The 21,539-nt window shown below is 42.2% G+C and overlaps 1 protein-coding gene across 2 annotated transcripts in view; it reads right to left on the bottom strand.

Moving 5' to 3' along the window:
- Positions 1-19,573: 19,573 nt before the first annotated feature.
- Positions 19,574-21,539, bottom strand: part of fbxo31 (F-box protein 31) — a 28,023-nt gene continuing 26,057 nt past the window's right edge. For both annotated transcript variants that reach the window (XM_029696721.1, XM_029696722.1), the window contains one exon: positions 19,574-20,014. In XM_029696721.1, the coding sequence (XP_029552581.1) occupies positions 19,792-20,014 (223 nt within the window). In that variant the 3' untranslated portion in view covers positions 19,574-19,791. The remainder of the gene's footprint in view (positions 20,015-21,539) is intronic.

The following is a 21,539-nucleotide window of genomic DNA, read 5'->3' as shown; positions in this document are numbered from 1 at the left end:
TGTTCTTATTTTCTTGGTTATAGATACATAAAACAATTACAGATATAATTATTTGGAGAACTTGTCTGACATGTTTATTATTACACTTCTTATCCTGCAAACAACAGCCATCTATGTGCAGTTGAAGTCGGAAGTTTACATACACTTAGGTTGGAGTAATTAAAACTTGTTTTTCAACCACTCCACACATTTCTTGTTAACAAACTATAGTTTTGGCAAGTCAGTTAGGACATCTACTTTGTGCATCACACAAGTAATTTTTCCAATAATTGTTTACAGACAGATTATTTCTTTAATAACTCAATGTATCACAATTCTAGTGGGTCAGAAGTTTACATAAACTAAGTTAACTGTGCCTTTAAACAGCTTGGAAAATTCCATAAAATGATGTCATGGCTTTAGAAGCTTCTGTTAGTCTAATTGACATCATTTGAGTCAATTGGAGGTGTACCTGTGGATGTATTTCAAGGCCTACCTTCAAACTCAGTGCCTCTTTGCTTGACATCATGGGAAAATCAAAAGAAATCAGCTAAGACCTCAGAAAATAAATTGTAGACCTCCACAAGTCTGGTTCATCCTTGAGAGCAATTTCCAAACGCCTGAAGGTACCACGTTCATCTGTACAAACAATAGTATGCAAGTATAAACACCATGGGACCATGCAGCCGTCATACCGCTCAGGAAGGAGACGCATTCTGTCTCCTAGAGATTAACGTACTTTGGTGCGAAAAGTGCAAATCAATCCCAGAACAACAGCAAAGGACCTTGTGAAGATGCTGGAGGAAACAGCTGCAAAAGTATCTATATCCACAGTAAAACAAGTCCTATATCGACATAACCTGAAAGGCCGCTGAGCAAGGAAGAAGCCACTGCTCCAAAACCGCCATAAAAAAGCCAGACTATGGTTTGCAACTGCACATGGGGACAAAGATTGTACTTTTTGGAGAAATGTCATCTTGTCTGATGAAACAAAAATAGAACTGTTTGGCCATAATGATCATCGTTATGTTTGGAGGAAAAAGGGGGGAGGCTTGCAAGCCGAAGAACACCATCCCAACCGTGAAGCACGGGGGTGGCAGCACCATGTTGTGGGGGTGCTTTGCTGCAGGAGGGACTGGTGCACTTCACAAAATAGATGACATCATGAGGAAGGACAATTATGTGGATATATTGAAACAACATCTCAAGACTTCAGTCAGGAAGTTCAAGCTTGGTCGCAAATGGGTCTTCCAAATGAACAATGACCCCAAGCATACTTCCAAAGTTGTGGCAAAATGACTTAAGGACAACAAAGTCAAGGTTGCACATTCATCTTCTGCACATCTACCATTCCAGTGTTTAATTGCTATATTGTAATTACTTCGCCACCATGGCCTATTTATTGCCTTATTAACTCTCTTATCTTACCTCATTTGCTCTCGCTGAATATAGACTTTTTGTTTTCTTTTTTCTACTGTATTATTGACTGTGTTTTGTTTATTCCATGTGTAACTCTGTGTTGGTGTATGTGTCAAATTGCTATGCTTTATCTTTGCCAGGTCGCAGTTGCAAATGAGAACTTCAACTGGCCTACCTGGTTAAATAAAGGTGAAATAAAAAATAAAAAAAGGTATTGGAGTGGCTATCACAAAGCCCTGACCTCAGTCCTATAGAACATTTGTGGGCAGAACTGAAAAAGTGTGTGCGAGCAAGGAGGCCTAAAAACCTGACTCAGTTACACCAGCTCTGTCAGGAGGAATGGGCCAAAATTCACCCAACTTGTTGTCGGAAGCTTGTAGAAGGCTACCCAAAACATTTGACCCAAGTTAAACAATTTAAAGGCAATGCTACCAAATACTAATTGAGTGTATGTAAACTTATGACCCACTGGGAATGTGATGAAAGAAATAAAAGCTGAAATAAATCATTCTCTCTACTATTATTCTGACATTTCACATTCTTAAAATAAAGTGGTGATCCTAACTGACCTAAAACAGGTCATTTTTATTGGGATTCAATGTCAGGAATTGTGAAAAACTGAGTTTAAATGTATTTGGCTAAGGGGTATGTTAGGTGCCACCTAAGAAGAGGTAGGTGCTGGAGTCAGGAGCAGGAGAGCAAGGAATTTCCAGTAGCACAATCGTTTAATGAACGTCCCAAACATGACAACAACAGGTGGGGAAACACACCCAATGAAGTCGCCACACACAGGGAACTAAACGTAACACACTACAAACACTACAAACGGTACAACACGACCGCGAGGGGAAAAAACCCTGTGGCGCAAACATGCAGAGCAACAACAGCAAATAATCCCGCATAAAGAATAGCAGGCAGCGGAGGTTAATAAGGACACAGGTGTAAACAAAACAGACAGACACAAACGAAAAGGAAAAATGGATCGGTGGCAACTAGTAGGCCGGCGACGACAACCGCCGAGAACCGCCCGAACAGGGAGAGGAGCCACCTTCGGTGGAAGTCGTGACAGTGTATGTAAACTTCTGACTTCAACTGTATAAAGATGGTAGGCAAGGAGACCAGTGGAGGCTGCTGAGGGGAGGATGGCTCGTAACAATGGCTGGAATGGAGTAAATGGAATGGCATCAAACTATAGCTGTGTTTGAATACTCATACTAACCATACTATTTGTTACGTGAATTGAGTATGTAGAATTTGTAAGGATCGACGCTGGTAGACGAGAAGCAAGTACAGGGAGTGAACATTTAATTAACAATGGACATGAAACAGGACAGGACAGCGTCTGGACATGAAAACATAATGACATTAATGCTGACACAGGGAACCAACGGAGGAACAGACAGATATAGCTGGGGCAATCAACAAGGTGAAGGAATCCAGGTGAGTCTAATGAGCGCTGATGCGTGTAATGATGGTGACGGGTGTGCGTAATGAAGGGCAACCTTGCGCCCTCGAGCGCCAGAGAGGGAGAGCGGGAGCAGGCGTGACTGAATATAGTTAGTATTCCAAAAGTTCCCGGATGTCGTCCTACATTCGCCAAAATACGAAGTAGACAAGCAGTGAACACTATTTCTGTGCTTTTAGGGACCATAATGAAAATCTTCAGAAAATGGCCGTAGCTTCACAACATTTTCAGATTTGAAGAAAATTAAGGAAAATATGCAGCCGAAGTCCGACGAGAGCGGATACAAATTAATTGCTTTAACTAATTATGACAAGTGTTAAGAAAATGTTGAGCAATGTAATAAAGTAATGACTTTTCAAATAAGTTACGTTACACTTTATATTGGCTGACAATTTGTTAGCTACGCTAGCCTTACAAACCGCATAGCATATCATTACAGCAGCTGCTTGTATGTACCGGTATGTTAGCTAGCTACCTAACGTTAGTTGGCTACTAATACATCGAACTTGCCAGTATACTAATTATATCCTATCTAGCTAACTACCCAAAGTTTATTGACTTGATTATTCACTTAATCCTTAGCTTAGCTAAGTGGTATAGTCGTCATGCGTTCTCAATCGACATTGTTAATGAAGTCGTTGTTAATGAAGTCGTAAGATGTGGCTCAGTTGGTAGAGCATGGTGTGTGCAACGCCAGGGTTGTGGGTTCGATTCCCACGGGGGGCCAGTACAACAAAAAAAAAATGCATGAAATGAAATGTATGCATTCACTACTGTAAGTCGCTCTGGATAAGAGCGTCTGCTAAATGACTAAAATGTAAAATGTAAATGTAATGTCTAGCTAGTAATTTGTTAGCTATGCTAACAAGCTAGCAAGAAGTTCTATGGCAACAGCATCAACTTCCGGTAGACAGGCGAAGTGTTAGTACGCTCAACTGAAAGAATAACGTTTGGTTACAGTATACTAAAATGAACTAATAGTATGTAGTATGTAGTCATTAAGTATGTATTATACAGTATGTTAGTATTGGTATTAGAACACAGCTTATGTGATTGATGTATTTGATACTAGTCTACTAATTCCGCTTCAGCCATTACCACGAGACGGTCCTCCCCAATTAAGGTGCCTCCAACCTCCTGTGAAGGAGACATATCTGAATATAATAACATCCCTTTCACCAGCAGTACAAGACTAGAAGGAATAGCATTTATTACAAGGTATAACGTGGTCCTGGTTCCAGGGACATCACCAGATAGAAAATCCAATATGGCTGCCAACGCAATGCCATATATGGACATGTGTGTGTGACGCGGAAACTCGGTAACTCTACTCTCATTGGTCCTAATGGATTAGTGCCAATGGACCAAAACCCTGGGCTCTGACTTTCTCCAGGCCCAGAACAAGACTTATGTGATTTCTGGTCTTAAGGCCGCAAAAATTACACTCTCTCCAATAAAGTAACGTCATAGGCTTTCCTGACATGTCATGAAATTTAGGGCGTTGGTCACCAACCCTGTTCCTGGAGAGCCCCTGGGTGTCCATGATTTTGTCCCGACTAACACTATGAGAACTAACACACTGGAGGGTTTGTATGTGCTGGGCTTGACCTCAAGCCTGCTTAACCCACGGCTCTACAGGACCATGGTTGAATAGTGTTTACTGTCCAACATACATGCTGAGAACTGTTGCTGGTAGGCATGTTATATAATTACATTACATACAACATAGCTACAGGTATAAGAGCAGGTATAGTAAGTAGGCTACTTAACCTGTCTGGGCTAGGGGGCAGTATTTTCACGGCCGGATGAAAAACATACCCAATTTAAACAGGTTACTACTCTGGCCCAGAAACTAGAATATGCATATTAGTATATTTAGTATATTAGTATATTTGGATAGAAAACACTCAGAAGTTTCTAAAACTGTTTGAATGGTGTCTGTGAGTATAACAGAACTCATATGGCAGGCAAAAACCTGAGAAAAAGTCAACCAGGAAGTGGAGGATCTGAGAATTGTAGTTCTTCTTTCTAGTCCCTTTCGAAACTACAGTATCCGTGGGGTTACGTTGCACTTCCTAAGGCTTCCATTGGCTGTCTAAAGCCTTCAGAAAGTGGTTTGAGCCTTCTCCTGTCACTGGGCAGAGTATAGGAGCTCAGTTACTGAGTGGACTGCCTGGCAACAAAGGGATTGGATATGCGCGGTCACGCCAGCATGCTGTTCCTTCTTTTTCTCCTTGAATGAATACACTATTGTCCTGTTGGAATATTATCGCAATGTTACGTTAAAAATACCATAAAGATTGATTTTAAACAGCGTTTGACATGCTTCTAAGTACGGTAATGGAACATTTTGACTTTTTGTCTCTGGTTCCACGCTCACGCGTTATGCCTTTGGATAAGTGATCTGTACGCACAAACAAAACTGAGTTATTTGGACATAAATATGGATTATTTGGAACAAAAACAACATTTCTTGTGGAAGTAGCAGTCCTGGGAGTGCATTCTGACGAAGATCAGCAAAGGTAAGAGAATATTTCTAATACTAATTCTGAGTTTAGGTTACCCCGAACTTGGCGGGTGTCTGAATAGCTCGCAGTGATGGCTGAGCTATGTACTCAGAATATTGAAAAATGTGCTTTCTCCGTAAAGCTATTTTAAAATCTGACACAGCGGTTGCATCCAGGGGTAGTCTATCTATAATTCTTTAAATAATTGTTATATATTTTGTCAACGTTTATGATGAGTATTTTTGTAAATTGATGTGCACATTCACCGGACGTTTTGGTGGGAATACATTTTCTGAACATCACGCGCCAATGTAAAATGCTGTTTTTGGATATAAATATGAACTTTATCGAACAAAACATACATGTATTGTGTAACATAATGTCCAAGGAATGTCATCTGATGAAGATCATCAATGGTTAGTTCTTCATTTAGCTGTGTTTTGGGTTTTAATGACACATGTCCTTGCTTGGAAAATGGCTGTGTGATTATTTTTGTCTATGTACTCTCCTAACATAATCTAATGTTTTGCTTTCGTTGTAAAGCCTTTTTGAAATCGGACAATGTGGTTACATCAAGGAGAAGTGTATCTTTAAAATGGTGTAAAATAGTTGTATGTTTGAGAAAGTTGAATTATGACATTTTGTTGTTTTTGAATTTGCCGCCCTGATATGTCACTGGCTATGTCCTGCAGGTGGGACGCTAGCGTCCCATGTAGCCAATAGAAGTTAATACTTATTATAGGCAGGGTTAGATGAAGACCACTTAGTACCCACAGGGCAGGTCATCGTAAAGGTAAGACTGATTTTGCAGTGTATATGAAAGCATTAACAAGTATTAAAACCGGAAATGTTTAATTGTAGATATGTTGCATGATATATCTGATCAATTATGTATGTATTGCATCATATTTCCCTCTCTATGAAGTACAGTAGTTCAGGAGCCAAGAACTGAGGATGCAGGTGGAGAGGAAGGCCGTGGAGAGGAAGGCCGCGGAGAGGAGGGCCGCGGAGAGGAGGAGGAGGGCCGCGGAGAGGAGGGCCGCGGAGAGGAGGGCCGCGGGGTGGAGGGCCGCGGAGAGGAGGAGGAGGGCCGCGGAGAGGAGGAGGAGGGCCGCGGAGAGGAGGAGGAGGGCCGCGGAGAGGAGGGCCGCGGGGTGGAGTGCCGTGGAGAGGAGGAGGAGGGCCGCGGAGAGGAGGGCTGCGGGGTGGAGTGCCGTGGAGAGGAGGAGGAGGGCCGCGGAGAGGAGGGCCGCGGAGAGGAGGGCCGCGGGGTGGAGTGCCGTGGAGAGGAGGACCGTGGAGACGAGACGTCTGGAGAGGAGAGTTGTGGAGAGGAGGGCCGTCGAGATGTGGGGTGAGGAGAGGCATGGAGATGAGGCGCATGGAGACGGGGCGCGTGGAGAGGTTCAGGAGCTAAGTGAGGAGACTTGTGCAGAGGAACCTGAAACCTGAATTGTTAAATTGTAGATATATTGCATGATGTATCCCCAGTAGTGTAGCTACATTTGATTTTAATTTGTTTGTATTCGAGGACCATCCAAAAAGCGTGGCCAATGACACCAGATGTCTGGATATTTCCGCCAGTTGGTGTAAATATGACCCCAGCAGAATCCTTGGACTGTGGTGACAGAAATCTGTGAAGTTGCATCTTAATTGTTTATCAAATATGAATAATATGTTAAACCAAGACATGTTTAAACTGACATATTTCACAACAATATTATTACAGTAAGACGTCCGGCTGTGTTGACCCCCCCCCTTATGTGTTTGTGTAGTGAACACTATGTTGTGCTCACCTTAGCTCTGTGTCACTGTTGAGCTCTTATCCAATGGAGCTGCAGCTAGAGCCCCCACTGACTTGTACCACTGCATCTGTGCAATTAACTGGGGTTTCGGGAAACTTATATCTGTTGTTGTGTCCCCATTCTACAACTCCTGAGTGAGTATCTATATCTTCTGTAATCGGACCCCACTCTCAGCCAGGCCAACTGGTTACAACAAAGCACACCAATATTCTTAACTCTAAGGATCATAAGAAGAGGACAACTCCTGCCACCCACTCACCAGTAACCAAGGCAGGGATACAGAGACCCAGCCACCAGAGATTGAGGCAGGGATGACAGAGACCCAGCCACCAGAGATTGAGGCAGGGATAACAGAGACCCAGCCACCAGAGATTGAGGAAGGGATGGCAGAGACCCAGCCACCAGAGATTGAGGCAGGGATGGCAGAGACCCAGCCACCAGAGATTGAGGCAGGGAGGGCAGAGACCCAGCCACCAGAGATTGAGGAAGGGATGGCAGAGACCCAGCCACCAGAGATCAAGGCAGGGATGACAGAAACCCAGCCACCAGAGATCGAGGCAGAGATGGCAGAGACCCAGCCACCAGAGATCAAGGCAGGGATGACAGAGACCCAGCCACCGGAGATTGAGGCAGGGATGGCAGAGTCCCAGTCACCAGAGATCGAAGCAGGGATGGCAGAGACCCAGCCACCAGCTTCAGTTCCAACTGACCTGGACAAATACATCTGTCTCCAGTTAGATGTTGTTGGATGAGGCTGGGAAACCTTTCCTCATTTCCACATTCAACAACTTAACAAAGCGTCTTAATATGAGTACCATGTTTGGTTACACTTCTTAATTTGCTGACAACATAGTATTGTGAGTTCTTATTTCCTCTAGATGTGTGTCTAAGATGGTCTTTCTTTTGTTTAAAGACTGAGGAGTTTGCCATTATCAGCAACTGCAACATAATGTTTAGTATTTGTATTTGTATTTATTATGGATCCCCATTAGCTGCTGCAGCTACTCTTGTAATGACCGCCAAAAGAGGCACATTTTAAAGTTATCTGACAACATCGACATATCTTTTGATGTTATTATAGTCTGTTTTTTAATTGTATCTTTGTTTATGAATATAGTTAAGCAATAAGGCCTGGGGGGGTGGTATATGGCAAATATAGCGCAGCTAAGGGCTATTCTTAGGAACGTCGCAACACGGAGTGCTAGGACACAGCTCTTAGCCGTGGTATATTGGCCATATATCACAACCCCAGAGGAGCCTTATTGCTATTATAAACTGGTTACCAACATATAAGTGCAGTAAAATTCTTTGTTTTGTCATACCCATAGTATACGGTCTGCTATACCACGGCTTTCAGCCAATCAGCATTCAGGGCTCAAACCACCCAGTTTATAAATGTCGCTATGACACACTAGTTATTCCTCTACTTTGTAATCAACATAGATTTTGCAAGACTGGAATGGGAGCATATCAGGACATTTATTGTCCAGCTCAATATTGTGCATGTGCCCTCTGGCGGAAGGGACATGGGTAAGAGTTTACTTGTTTATTGCCTTCTTAAATGTTCATCGTTTTTACACTTTTGCAAAGAACAACCCCAATAATCAAATGGGTCCCTCTACCCAAAAATTACAACCAATTAATTGCAGCATTACCACAAAAATGGAAGAGGCAAGTAGAAGGGGAAAAAAGTAAGAAACTTGTATGTCGGCCCTGTATTAAAGAACATAAATGGTTAAAAGTGTGATAAATAAAAACACATACCAATTTCATTTAAGGACCAAAAAACTGACAGCTGTGCCATATAAATTGCAAAATAGTTGGTAAGAGATTTTTGATGTACCCATTCCATGGCACATGGTTTATGAATTGATACGCAAAACAACGCCGGATTCAAAACTTCACATTTTTATATTTAAATTACTATACAAAATTCTTGCAACTAATAGGATGTTATATATATGGGGGATACAATCGTCCCAGCTCTGCAGATTCTGCTGTGAGGAGGCAGAGTCATTAGATCATTTATTTTGGTATTGTCCATATGTAGCTCGTTTTTGGTCACAGGTCCAGGAATGGCTGAAGAATTGCAACATTTGCCTAGAACTAACGCTGCAGATAGCAATACTGGGTGATTTGAAAAGCCATTGTCAATCAATCAATAATATAATTATTATTTTAGCAAAAATGTTTATTTTTAATTTACAATCTGTAGAAGCTTTGAGAATAGAAAGGTTAAATTGTTTTGTGAAGCATCACAGCACAGTTGAAAAATATATGGCAAATAGAAATCCGAAATGGATGATGTTGAGAGATAGATGGGAGGGGTTGAATGGAGCTGAAGGGTGGGACTAATAACAAGATAACCAATGTAAAACATACGGGGTCTGTAAAATGTATATAGGTTCAGAACTTTTGTGAAATAGCACAGTTACAAATAGAAATAAAACTGGATGGACATCAGAAATAGAGGAAGGACTAAAAACAAACAAAAAAGAACTATTGTAAAATAGACTGTCTGTAAAATGTGTATAAGATGAATAAATTGAAGGTAAAAGCCGAAGTGTCTATTAGTTTACTCCAATTGGGGGAAGGGTGGTAGGGTTTGCGGGGAATAATAATAAAGGTATATTCTTTTAAAAAGTATGTATGTCTATATAGGTATGTGTATATGTATGCATGCATGTATGGATATATATATTTACCCCCAAAAATATGTGGGGGATTGGAAATGATGCAGACAATTACATTGATGGAAGCAATATTCTTTCCGCAATATTAATCTGAAAAAAACATTAAGTTGTTATTTCAGCTATTTAGGAATATCTTTAACAACTGTAGTAACATCTTTAGGCTATTAACATGTTATAAAATTCTTTAGCAATTGCATAGTAATGGAGTTATTTATTTATCTATATACTGTACCAGTCAAAAGTTTGGTCACACCTACTCATTCCAGGGTTTTTCTTTATTTGTACTATTTTCTACATTGTAGCATAATAGTGAAGACATCAAAACTATGAAATAACACATATGGAATCATGTAGTAACCAAATATATTTTATATTTGAGATTCTTCAAAGTAGTCACCCTTTGCCTTGATGAGAGCTTTGCACACTCTTGGCATTCTCTCAACTAGCTTCACCTGGAATGCTTTCCAACCATCTGGAAGGAGTTCTCACATATGCTGAGCGCTTGATGGCTGCTTTTCCTTCACTGTTAATTCCTGGTTGGGTGGATGGAATTGACCGGGAGCAGGTCATGCCTTTTCTGGCATTATTCTACCCTGATGTAAGAGACTGCAGTCACACCTGCCAAGACATTGCACAGATAAAAATGTGGCTACACTAAATGGTATTTGTCTCCTTCAGCCAAAGGATCAGTGGATAACAGAGCTGATAGCAGATGAATACCTGGGAACCTCTGTAAATCGGGTGAAAAACCATGATGTATTCACTAAGCTGTTTGGGGATGCTATGTTTACTATTCCTGCTCTTACAAAAGCAGGCTTCCACAGCAGTAAGTTTGGAAGTCAAGGACACAAAGTATTCCGAGCCAGTAGAAAGTGTAATTCATGGATCAGTTTGGATCAGTTTAAACAGCCACTACAAACTCCAACACAGGGCTAGATTTGATCAGATCTGTACTAGCCGACACCAGCATAGCTTTTGTTTTGGCGGTGTCGGAACTGCATTGGAGCTGTCGAATCCACAAGTGGCTCCTTGCGTTTGTTTATCACGAACACTGCCATTAGATGCAACAAAACCACATGACTTTATGATACAATAAATCCCATGTTACAAGTTTAAGCACTCAACTGTGTGATGTTGTAGTCTACACCTCAATTAGACTGATTTGGCTGCCAAAAATAAAATGAAACTATCTTGTGTTCAGTGAAATAACAACACAATGCCAAATACAGGTAGCCTAGTCAAATAATAAACATCCAATCACATTAACTGTTACTCTCTCACGGGAATTCCACTAACGATCTGTATGTAGCCAAACGAGGCCGCTCGAAAATTGATAAATGGTAAAAAAAAGTAATGCCCGCGTCCATAGAAACACATACCAACTACTACTACTACCAGCAGTACTACACCTGCACCTGTCGACGACACAAGTTGTTCTGCTTCCACGAGCATATCCAATGCTAGCATCAGTAATTCTACATTTGTTGTTAGCTCAGCTAGCATAGACACTCACAGTTGGGAATCTGATACAGCAGAAGAGCTACTGCCCCCTTACCCAAGAAAGCACCGAACAACAGACAGGGACGTTGGACCATCGAAGAGGCGCAAATATGATGAGAACTACATTGATTAGGGGTTCACTTATACACTGTATCAGCAGGATTAAACAGTAGCCTCTGGTAAGACAAGGGGTGCCGGTCTATGTATATTTGTAAACAAAAGCTGGTGGACAATATCTAAGGAAGTCCTGAGGTTTTGCTCACCTGAGGTAGAGTATCTCATGATAAGCTGTAGACCACACTATTTACTGAGAGAGTTTTCTTCTATATATTTCATAGCTGTCTATTTACCACCACAAACCGATGCTGGCACTAAGACCGCACTCAATGAGCTGTATACGGCCATAAACAAACAGGAAAAATGTCATCCAGAGGTCCATGTGGCCGGGGACTTTAATGTAGGGAAACTTAAATCCGTTTGACTTAATTTCTACCAGCATGTTAAATGTGCAGCCAGAGGGGATAAAAACTCTACACCACCTTTACTCCACACACAGAGATGCTGTCACGTCCTGACCAGTTTAGTTATTATTTGTATTGTAGTTTGGTCAGGACGTGGCAGAGGGTATTTGTTTTGGTTGGTTCGGGGTGGTTGGTTGTGTTTAGGGTGTGTGATTTGTTAGTTCTGGGTGTTGGGTATGTTCTAGGTTGTATTTTCTACGTTCTGTCTAGTTTAGTTTTTCTATGTTTAGGTTTGGGTGTGGACTCTCAATTGGAGGCAGGTGTTTCTATTTTCCTCTGATTGAGAGTCCTATATATAGGTATGTGTTTGGGGTTGTTAATTGTGGATAGTTATATTTCGCACTGCTGTTATTAGTTAGCCTGTGAAACTGTCACCTGTCGTTCTTCGTTTTCTTGTTTTCTGTGTTCACTTTATTCTAATTAAATATATAGATGAGCATTCATATCCCGTCTGCGTTTTGGTCATCCATACACCACAACAACCGTGACAGATGCATACAAAGCTCTCCCTCTCCCTCCATTTGGCAAATCTGACCATAATTATATCCTCTTGATTCCTGCTTACAAGCAAAAACTAAAGCTGGAAGCATCAGTGACTCGGTCAATAAAAAAGTGGTCAGATGAAGCAGATGCCAAGCTACCAGAATGTTTTGCTAGCACAGACTGGAATAGGTTCCGGGATTCTTCCGATGGCATTTAGGAGTACACCACATCAGTCACTGGCTTCATCAATAAGTGTATCGATGACGTCGTCCCCACAGTGACTGTACGTACATACCCCAACCAGAAGCCATGGATTACAGGCAACCTCCGCACTGAGCTAACGGGTAGAGCTGCCGCTTTCAAAGAGCAGGACTCTAACCTGGAAGCTTATAAGAAATCCCGCTATGCCCTCCGACGACCATCAAATAGGCAAAGCATCAATACAGGACTAAGATCGAATCGTAACATGCGTGCGCTGACCAACTGGCAAGTGACCAAGAACACTAAAGGTAACCTGCCTAAATGACTACTGACCCGTAGCACTCACATCTGTAGCCATGAAGTGCTTTGAAAGGCTGGTCATGGCTCACATCAACACCATTATCCCAGAAATCCTAGACCCACTCCAATTTGCATACCTCCCTAACAGATCCACAGATGATGCAATCTCTATTGCACTCCATACTGCCCTTTCCCACCTGGACAAAAGGAACACCTATGTGAGAATGCTATTCATTGACTACAGCTCAAAATTCAATACCATAGTGCCCTCAAAGCTCATCACTAAGCTAAGGGCCCTGGGACTAAATACCTCCCTCTGCAACTGGATCCTAGTCTTCCTGACAGGCCGCCCCCAGGTGGTAAGGGAGGTAACAACACATCCGCCACGCTGATCCTCAACACTGGGATCCCTCAGGGGTGCGTGCTCAGTTCCCTCCTGTACTCCCTGTTCACTCATGACCGCATGGCCAGGCACGACTCCGACACCATCATTAAGTTTGCTGATGACACAGTGGTAGGCCTGATCACCGACAACGATGAGACAGCCAATAGGGAGGTGGTCAGAGACCTGGCCGTGTGGTGCAAGGACAACAACCTCTCCTTCAACATGATCAAGACAAAGGAGATGACTGTGGAATACAGGAAAAGAAGGACAGAGCACGCCCCCATTCTCATCAACAGGGCTGTAGTGGAGTAGGTTTAGAGCGACAAGTTCCTTTGGTGTCCACATCACCAACAAACTATCATGGTCCAAACACACCAAGACAGTCATGAAGAAGCCACGACAAAGCCTATGCTCCCTCCGGAGACTGAAAACATTTGGCATGGGTCCTCAGATCCTCAAAAGGTTCTACAGCTGCACCATCAAAAGCATCCTGACTGGTTTCATCACTGCCCGGTATGGCAACTGCTCGGCCTCTGAACGCAAGGCACTAGAGGGTAGTGCGTACGGCCCAGTACATCACTGGGTCAAGCTTCCTGCCATCCAGACCTATATACCAGGCGGTGTCAGAGGAAGGCCCTAAAAATTGTCAAAGACTCCAGCCACCCTAGTCATAGACTGTTCTCTCTGCTTCCGCACGGCAAGCGGTACCGGAGCGCCAAGACTAGGTCCAAAAGGCTTCTACCCCCAAGCCATAAGATTCCAGAACAGCTAATGAAATGGCTACCCAGACTATTTGCATTGCCCCCCTCTTTTACGCTGCTACTATTCTGTTTATTATCCATGCATAGTCACTTTAACTCTACCCATGTACATATTACCTCAACTGTTGCCCCCACACATTGACTCTGTACCAGTACCCCCTGTACACTACCGGTCAAAAGTTTTAGAACACCTACTTATTCAGGGGTTTATCTTTATTTTTACTATTTTCTACATTGTAGAATAATAGTGAAGACATCAAAACTATGAAATAACACATATGGAATCATGTAGTAACCAAAAAAGTCAAAATATATATTATATGTGAGATTCTTCAAATAGCCACCCTTTGCCTTGATGACAGTTTTGCACACTCTTGGCATTCTCTCAACCAGCTTCATGAAGTAGTCACCTAGAATGCATTTCAATTAACAGGTGTGCCTTCTTAAAAGTTCATTTGCGGAATTTCTTTCTTTCTGATTGAGCCAATCAGTTGTGTTGTGACAAGGTAGGGGTGGTATACAGAAGATAGCCATATTTGGTAAAATACCAAGTCCATGTTATGGCAAGAAAATCTAAAATAAGCAAAGAGAAACGACAGTCCATCATTACTGTAAAATACATGAAGGTCATTCAACGCAGAACATTTTAAGAACTTTGAAAGTTTGTTCAAGTGCAGTCGCACTATCAAGCGCTATGATGAAACTGGCTCTCATGAGGACCGCCACAGGAATGGAAGACCCAGAGTTACCTCTGCTGCAGAGGATAAGTTCATTAGAATTACCAGCCTCAGAAATTGCAGCCCAAAGAAATGCTTCACAGAGTTCAAGTATCTCAACATCAACTGTTCAGAGGAATCGGGCCTTCATGCAAAGAAACCACTACTAAAGAACACCAATAAGAAGAGACTTGGTTGGGCAAAGAAACATGAGCCATGAACATTAGACCTGTGGAAATTTGTCCTTTGGTCTGGAGTCCAAATTGGAGATTTTTGGTTTGAACCGCAGTGTCTTTGTGAGATGTGGTGAGGGTGAACAGATGGTCTCCGCATGTGTATTTCCCACCGTAAAGCATGGAGGAGCTGTTATGGTGTGGGGTTGCTTTGCTGGTGACACTGTCAGTGATTTATTTAGAATTCAAGGCTCACTTAATCAGCATGGCTACCACAGCATTCTGCAGCACTACACCTTCCCATCTGTTTTGGGCTTAGTGGGACTATAATTTGTTTTTCAACAGGACAATGACCCAACACACCTCCAGGATGTATAAGGGCTATTTTACCAAGAAGGAGAGTGATGGAGTGCTGTAACAGATGACCTGGCCTCCCCAATCCCCCGACCTCAACCCAATTGAGATGGCTTGGGATGAGTTGGACCACAGAGTGAAGGAAAGCAGCCAACAAGTGCTCAGCATATGTGGGAACTCCTTCAAGACTGTTGGAAAAGCATTCCAGGTGAAGCTGGTTGAGAGAATGCCAAGCTTGTGCAAAGCTGTCATTAAGACAAAGGGTAGCTACTTGAGGGTGGCTAAATATTTTTATAAACTTTTTTTGGTTACAACATGATTCCATATGTGCTATTTCATAGTTTTGATGTCTTCACTATTAATCTACAATGTAGAAAATTGCAAAATAAAGAAAAACCCTTGAATGAGCAGGTATTCTAAAACTTGACCGTGTATATAGCCTCGTCATTTTACTGCTGCTCTTTAATTATTTTTTACTTAACACATTTTTCTTAAAACTGCATTGTTGGTTAAGGGCTTGTAAGCATTTCACTGTAAGGTCTACACATTGTATTCGGCACATGTGACAAATACAATTTTATTTTAAAACTTGCCTCAATGTGATTAACCAATTTGAAGAAAGAAGTTTAACCGGTTGAAACTGATAGGAAAACATGGTCATTGTAGATGTTGTTTCAAAACCTAACAACTAAATGCACAGCGCTTTCAAAAGGTGATTATTCATTCGAAAACACCCATTTGTATATTAGACCTTGAGCCCAAGCCCCCAGACAAAATAAAAAAATATTTGGATTGTGCCATTATACAATACATAGCCGACTGCATTTTACGCTTGGCAATTTAACAAAACTGATTTAAGATGTATTTGGTGCATAATTGGTCTGACTCTAGCCTATACTCAAATTAAACAAAATCTAGGAAATCACCTTTGTGTGTGGACCGTATTATTATGCATAATGGTTGGACTGGTTACCTTAAGCTACGCTCCAAAACATGTGAAAAAGGAAAAACAGAAGCGAAAAGGAGTTATTTTGTTTTATTATTGTGAAGAGAAAGGAAGCTTAAACTGCAAAACTACCTGAAGTCAGAGTGAGCAGTTCAACAGGTCTAACAGTTTCAAGCAGGGTTGTGCCTCTGGGATTGACGATTTACAAATCGTAAGACTCAATTTACAAAGGTGCTTCATTTAAACAGCTGACCACAGAAGCGTTACTTGCACAGATGAGCGACATTGCTTACAAAACTCAAATCAACCAAGTGATGATGCAAATATTTCTACAGTTGTCCCAAAAATAAAAATATTTAAAATATGCTTATTAAATAGGTTCCATTCATTATTATATATTACTTATTTACTCTCTAGAGTTTTTTTTTTTTTCAAACGTTAGTAAAGCTGCAGTCTGATACAAAAGATCTGCTTTGAATGAAGCCTCTGAGTTATTGACTGTCTCAATACTATCAACTTAGCTTCCTTTCCTTATGTCCTGCCCTCCATGATCACTGACCTGTCATCAGGAGAAGATGGGTGAAAGCAATATGGTGGAAAACCCTTCCAGTCCTTTCAGCCATTCGTGGTCATGAATGAAAGGGATCAAGGAAAGGAATCCATAGAGGAGTTGAGACATAACCATCCACTGTACTGCCCAGAAAAGTGCACTTGAAAGAGAAGAGCCCCTGGGTGCCACCGTCAGGCCATGGGAGACAGTCATACACTTTTCGCAACGTAAATGTACAGTATGATTTAGTATTCAGTAGGATTCCCATTAGCTACTACCAAGGCAGCAGCAGCTACTCTTCCTGGGGTCCAAATGGGAATAAAGATGAGTACCTTGAATAGCATTTTGTGTTGTACAATGTTTTGCAAATGGCCATTATCTTAACGGGTGTTGCGATATCTTTATAACATCCTGTTAAAAGCATCAAATAGGGCAATATGCTATCAGTCTAACTACGAATGGCTGATACAGCTACAGTACAGCGTAAGCTTTTTGCCAACATGTAAAAAATACTAAAATGTTGAAACATCCAGTCATTAAATAGTTCCATTTTACTACATACTATCCATCAGAAGTATTTAGAAAATAAAAAGTTGTAATTTCTGATATGCAAATGCCCAACTGTGTAATATGGTAATATTAAAATATTACATATTTTCCTTGACCATGTGACGAAAAGAGTAAAAGCACCAGAGATGCAATCTTTTCTAATACCATAATGCCACCTGTGAACCAAACTAAGAGCAATGTACACACTAATATACAGCAAACCAAAAGTGTCTCGGATTGTGAATAAGAGTGTTGGAAACAGGTGGCATTAAACTGAAAATACAGCATGCATCCAAACAAAATCATTAAAGAATAATAGCTTTAGTAGAAATCCCATTCACTTCTCTTACAGTGGCTTGCAAAAGTATTCACCCCCTGGCATTTTTCCGTTTTTGTTGCCTTACAACCTGGAATTAAAATAGATTTTTGGGGGGAGGTTGTATCATTTGATTTACACAACATGCCTACCACTTTGAAGATGCAAAATATTTGTGAAACAAGCAAGAAATAAGACAACAAAACTGAAAACTTGAGCGTGCATAACTAGTCACCCCCCCCCCCCAAAGTCAATACTTGGTAGAGCCACCTTTTGCAGCAATTACAGCTGCAAGTCTCTTGGGGTATGTCTCTATAAGCTTGGCACATCTAGCCACTGGGATTTTTGCCCATTCTTCAAGGAAAAACTGCTCCAGCTCCTTCAAGTTGGATGGGTTCCACTGGTGTACAGCAATCTTTAAGTCACACCACAGCTTCTCAATTGGATTGAGGTCTGGGCTTTGACTAGGCCATTCCAAGACATTTAAATGTTTCCCCATAAACCACTCGAGTGTTGCTTTAGCAGTATGCTTAGGGTCATTGTCCTGCTGGAAGGTGAACCTCTGTCCCAGTCTCAAATCTCTGGAAGACTGAAACAGGTTTCCCTCAAGAATTTCCCTGTATTTAGCGCCATCCATCATTCTTTCAATTCTGACCAGTTTCTCAGTCCCTGCCGATGGTATTCTCGGGGTGATGAGGTTTTGGGTTTGCACCAGACATAGCGTTTTCCTTGATGGCCAAAAAGCTAAATTTTAGTCTCATCTGATCAGAGTACCTTCTTCCATATGTTTGGGGAGTCTCCCACATGCCTTTTGGCGAACAACAAATGTGTTTTCTTATTTTTTTCTTTAAGCAATGGCTTTTTTATGGCAACTCTACCGTAAAGCCCAGCTCTGTGGAGTGTACGGCTTAAAGTGGTCCTATGGACAGATACTCCAATCTCCCTGTGGAGCGTTGCAGCTCCTTCGGGGTTATCTTTGGTCTCTTTGTTGCCTCTCTGATTAATGCCCTCCTTGCCTGGTCCATGAGTTTTGGTGGGCAGCCCTCTCTTGGCAGGTTTGTGGTGCCATATTCTTTCCATTTTTTAATAATGGATTTAAATGGTGCTCTATGGGATGTTCAAAGTTTCAGATATTGTTTTATAACCCAACCCTGATCTGTACTTCTTCACAACTTTGTCCCTGACCTGTTTGGAGAGTTCCTTGGTATTCATGGTGCCGCTTGCTTGGTGGTGCCCCTTGCTTTGTGGTGTTGCAGACTCTGGGGCCTTTCAGAACAGGTGTATATATACTGAGATCATGTGACACTTAAATAAAGTCCACTTGTGTACACTCTAATTATGTGACTTCTGAAGGTAATTGGTTGCACCAGATCTTTTTTAGGGGATTCATAGCAAAGGGGGTGAATACATATGCACGCACCACTTTTCTGTTATTTAATAAAAATAAAAAAATTCAACCTATTTCTTTAATTTCACTTTCCCAATTTTGACTATTTTCTGCATGTCAATTACGACATCGAAATAAAAATGTTTTTAAATTAAAGGTTGTAAAAAAACAAAATATGAAAAACGCCAAGAGGATGAATACTTTGCAAGGCACTGTAGCATTAGGCAATACAGACATGGTGTATACATTAAGACTCAGAGTCACGGAGCGTTTGTTCCGGGGTTTGTGGGATGAAAAGTAATATCCTCTTCTCTGGTTTAAAAATTAATAACAAGAAGCTGTTAAGGAAGCCTTAACCTCTGGGTATTCCGCAGCAGAGATACCGATGTCGTGTGGAGGTGAAAAGAGGGGAAACATGGTACAGGGAGCAAGGATACTTCAGGTGCCTAGGGGGTAGGGCAAAAGGTTGTTTCTGGCCAGGGCCAGATATGTGTGGGACAGTGTGGAGGTGATTTGGGATTGTGAAGCTGTGTACAGTAGAGAGAGGGTTGTAAATATGGGGCTTTTCTGTGTGTAAGCATTTCGAGGTTCTATATGGGAAAGATATACATACATGAGTGATAATTAAGGGCAAGAGTTTTGCCTAACCACATAACCTGATCAGGAAGAAACAACGGGCCTTAGTTATAGGTTACAACTAGGTTCCCAAATGTTTTCCATGTGCGGTCAACACTCGGGATGTGTGTAGGGGGTCTAGGTAAGCGTGTGTCTGTCTGCCCCATCAGGATGTCCAGGACTGCATGTTGCGCAGCATGGCCTCAAAGCGCTCCATGTCGGGGGCATAGGCGTGGGCCAGCCGGTCCGTCAGGCGGCTGTAAAGGCTGAACGACTTGAGCTCTAGCCAGATGAAGCCGAAGTGGTCTTCGTCGAACAGGACAAACAGGCCCGGTGTGCGCTCCGGACTTGTGAAGCCATGGCCGGCAATCAGGCCCGTCCCGTAGAAGCTGAAATCAATGAAAAAACAAATAAAACATGATTTCCTGTTGCGTAGCATACGGTGCCTTCAGAAAGTATTCACACCACTTGACTTTTTCCACATTTTATTGTTACAGCCGGAAATTAAAATGGATTAAATTAGATTTTTTTCCCACTGGTTTACACACACAATACCCCATAATGTCAAAGTGGAATAAAATGTTGCCAAATTGGCCTCCCCAGTGGCGCAGCGGTCTAAGGCACTGCATCGCAGTGCTAGAGTTGGACGAAGAGTTTTTCTTTAATGAGTAAGACAGGAAGGATATACTCCAAACACCCGTACAGGCCCTCATCCCTGTATCGGCAGGCTAGAACAGCAGCCTCTGGTAAGACACAGAGCGGGGGCCTAGGCATATTTGTAAACAGCTGGTGCACAATATCTAAGGAAGTCTCAAGGTCTTGCTCACCTGAGGTAGAGTATCTCCTGATAAGCTGTAGACCACGCTATCTACCTAGAGTTCTCATCTATATTCTTTGTAGCTTTCTATTTACCACCACAAACCGATGCTAACACTCAGACCGCACTCAATGAGCTGTATACGGCCATATGCAAACAGGAAACCGCTCATCCAGAGGCGGCGCTCCTAGTGGCCGGGGACTTTAATGCAGGGAAACTTAAATCAGTTTTTCCTAATTTCTATCAGCATGTTAAATGTGCAACCAGAGGGGTAAAAAAATAACTCTAGACCACCTTTACTCCACACACCGAGACGCATACAAAGCTTTCCCTCACCCTCCATTTGGCAAATCTGACCATAATTCTATCCTCCTGATTCCTGCTTACTGCTTACAAGCAAAAATTAAAGCAAGAAGCAACAGTGACTCAGTCTATAAAAAAAAGTGGTCAGATGAGGCAGATGCTAAACTACAGGACATTTTTGCTAGCACAGACTGGAATAGGTTCCGGGATTCTTCCGATGGCATTGAGGAGTACACCACATCAGTCACTGGTTTCATCAATAAGTGCATTGAGGACGTCGTCCCCACAGTGACTGTACGTACATACCCCAACCAGAAGCCATGGATTACAGGCAACATTCGCACTGAGCAATAGGGTAGAGCTGCCGCTTTCAAGGAGCGAGACTCTAACCGGGAAGCTTAAGAAATCCTGCTATGCCCTCCGATGAACAATCAAACAGGCAAAGTGTCAATACAGGACTAAGATCGAATCATACTACACCGGCTCCAACGCACGTCGGATGTGGCAGGGCTTGCAAACTATTACCGAACACAAAAAGGAAGCACAGCCGAGAGCTGCCCAGTAACAAGAGCCTACCAAACGAGCTAAATAACTTCTATGCTCGCTTCGAGGCAAGTAACACAGCTGATGCATGAGAGCATCAGCTGTTCTGGGCGACTGTGTGATCACTCTCTACACAGCCGATGTGAGTAAGACCTTCAAACAGGTTAACATTCACAAGGTCGCAGGGCCAGACGGATTACCAGGACTTGGTCAGCGTATGCTCGGAGTACAACTGGCAAGTGTCTTCACTA

Source organism: Salmo trutta, chromosome 17 (assembly GCF_901001165.1).
Source record: "Salmo trutta chromosome 17, fSalTru1.1, whole genome shotgun sequence".
NCBI classification, from domain to species: Eukaryota; Metazoa; Chordata; class Actinopteri; order Salmoniformes; family Salmonidae; genus Salmo; species Salmo trutta.
The sequence above is the reverse complement of the archived record's forward strand: the minus strand, read 5'-3'. Positions and strand labels throughout refer to the sequence as shown.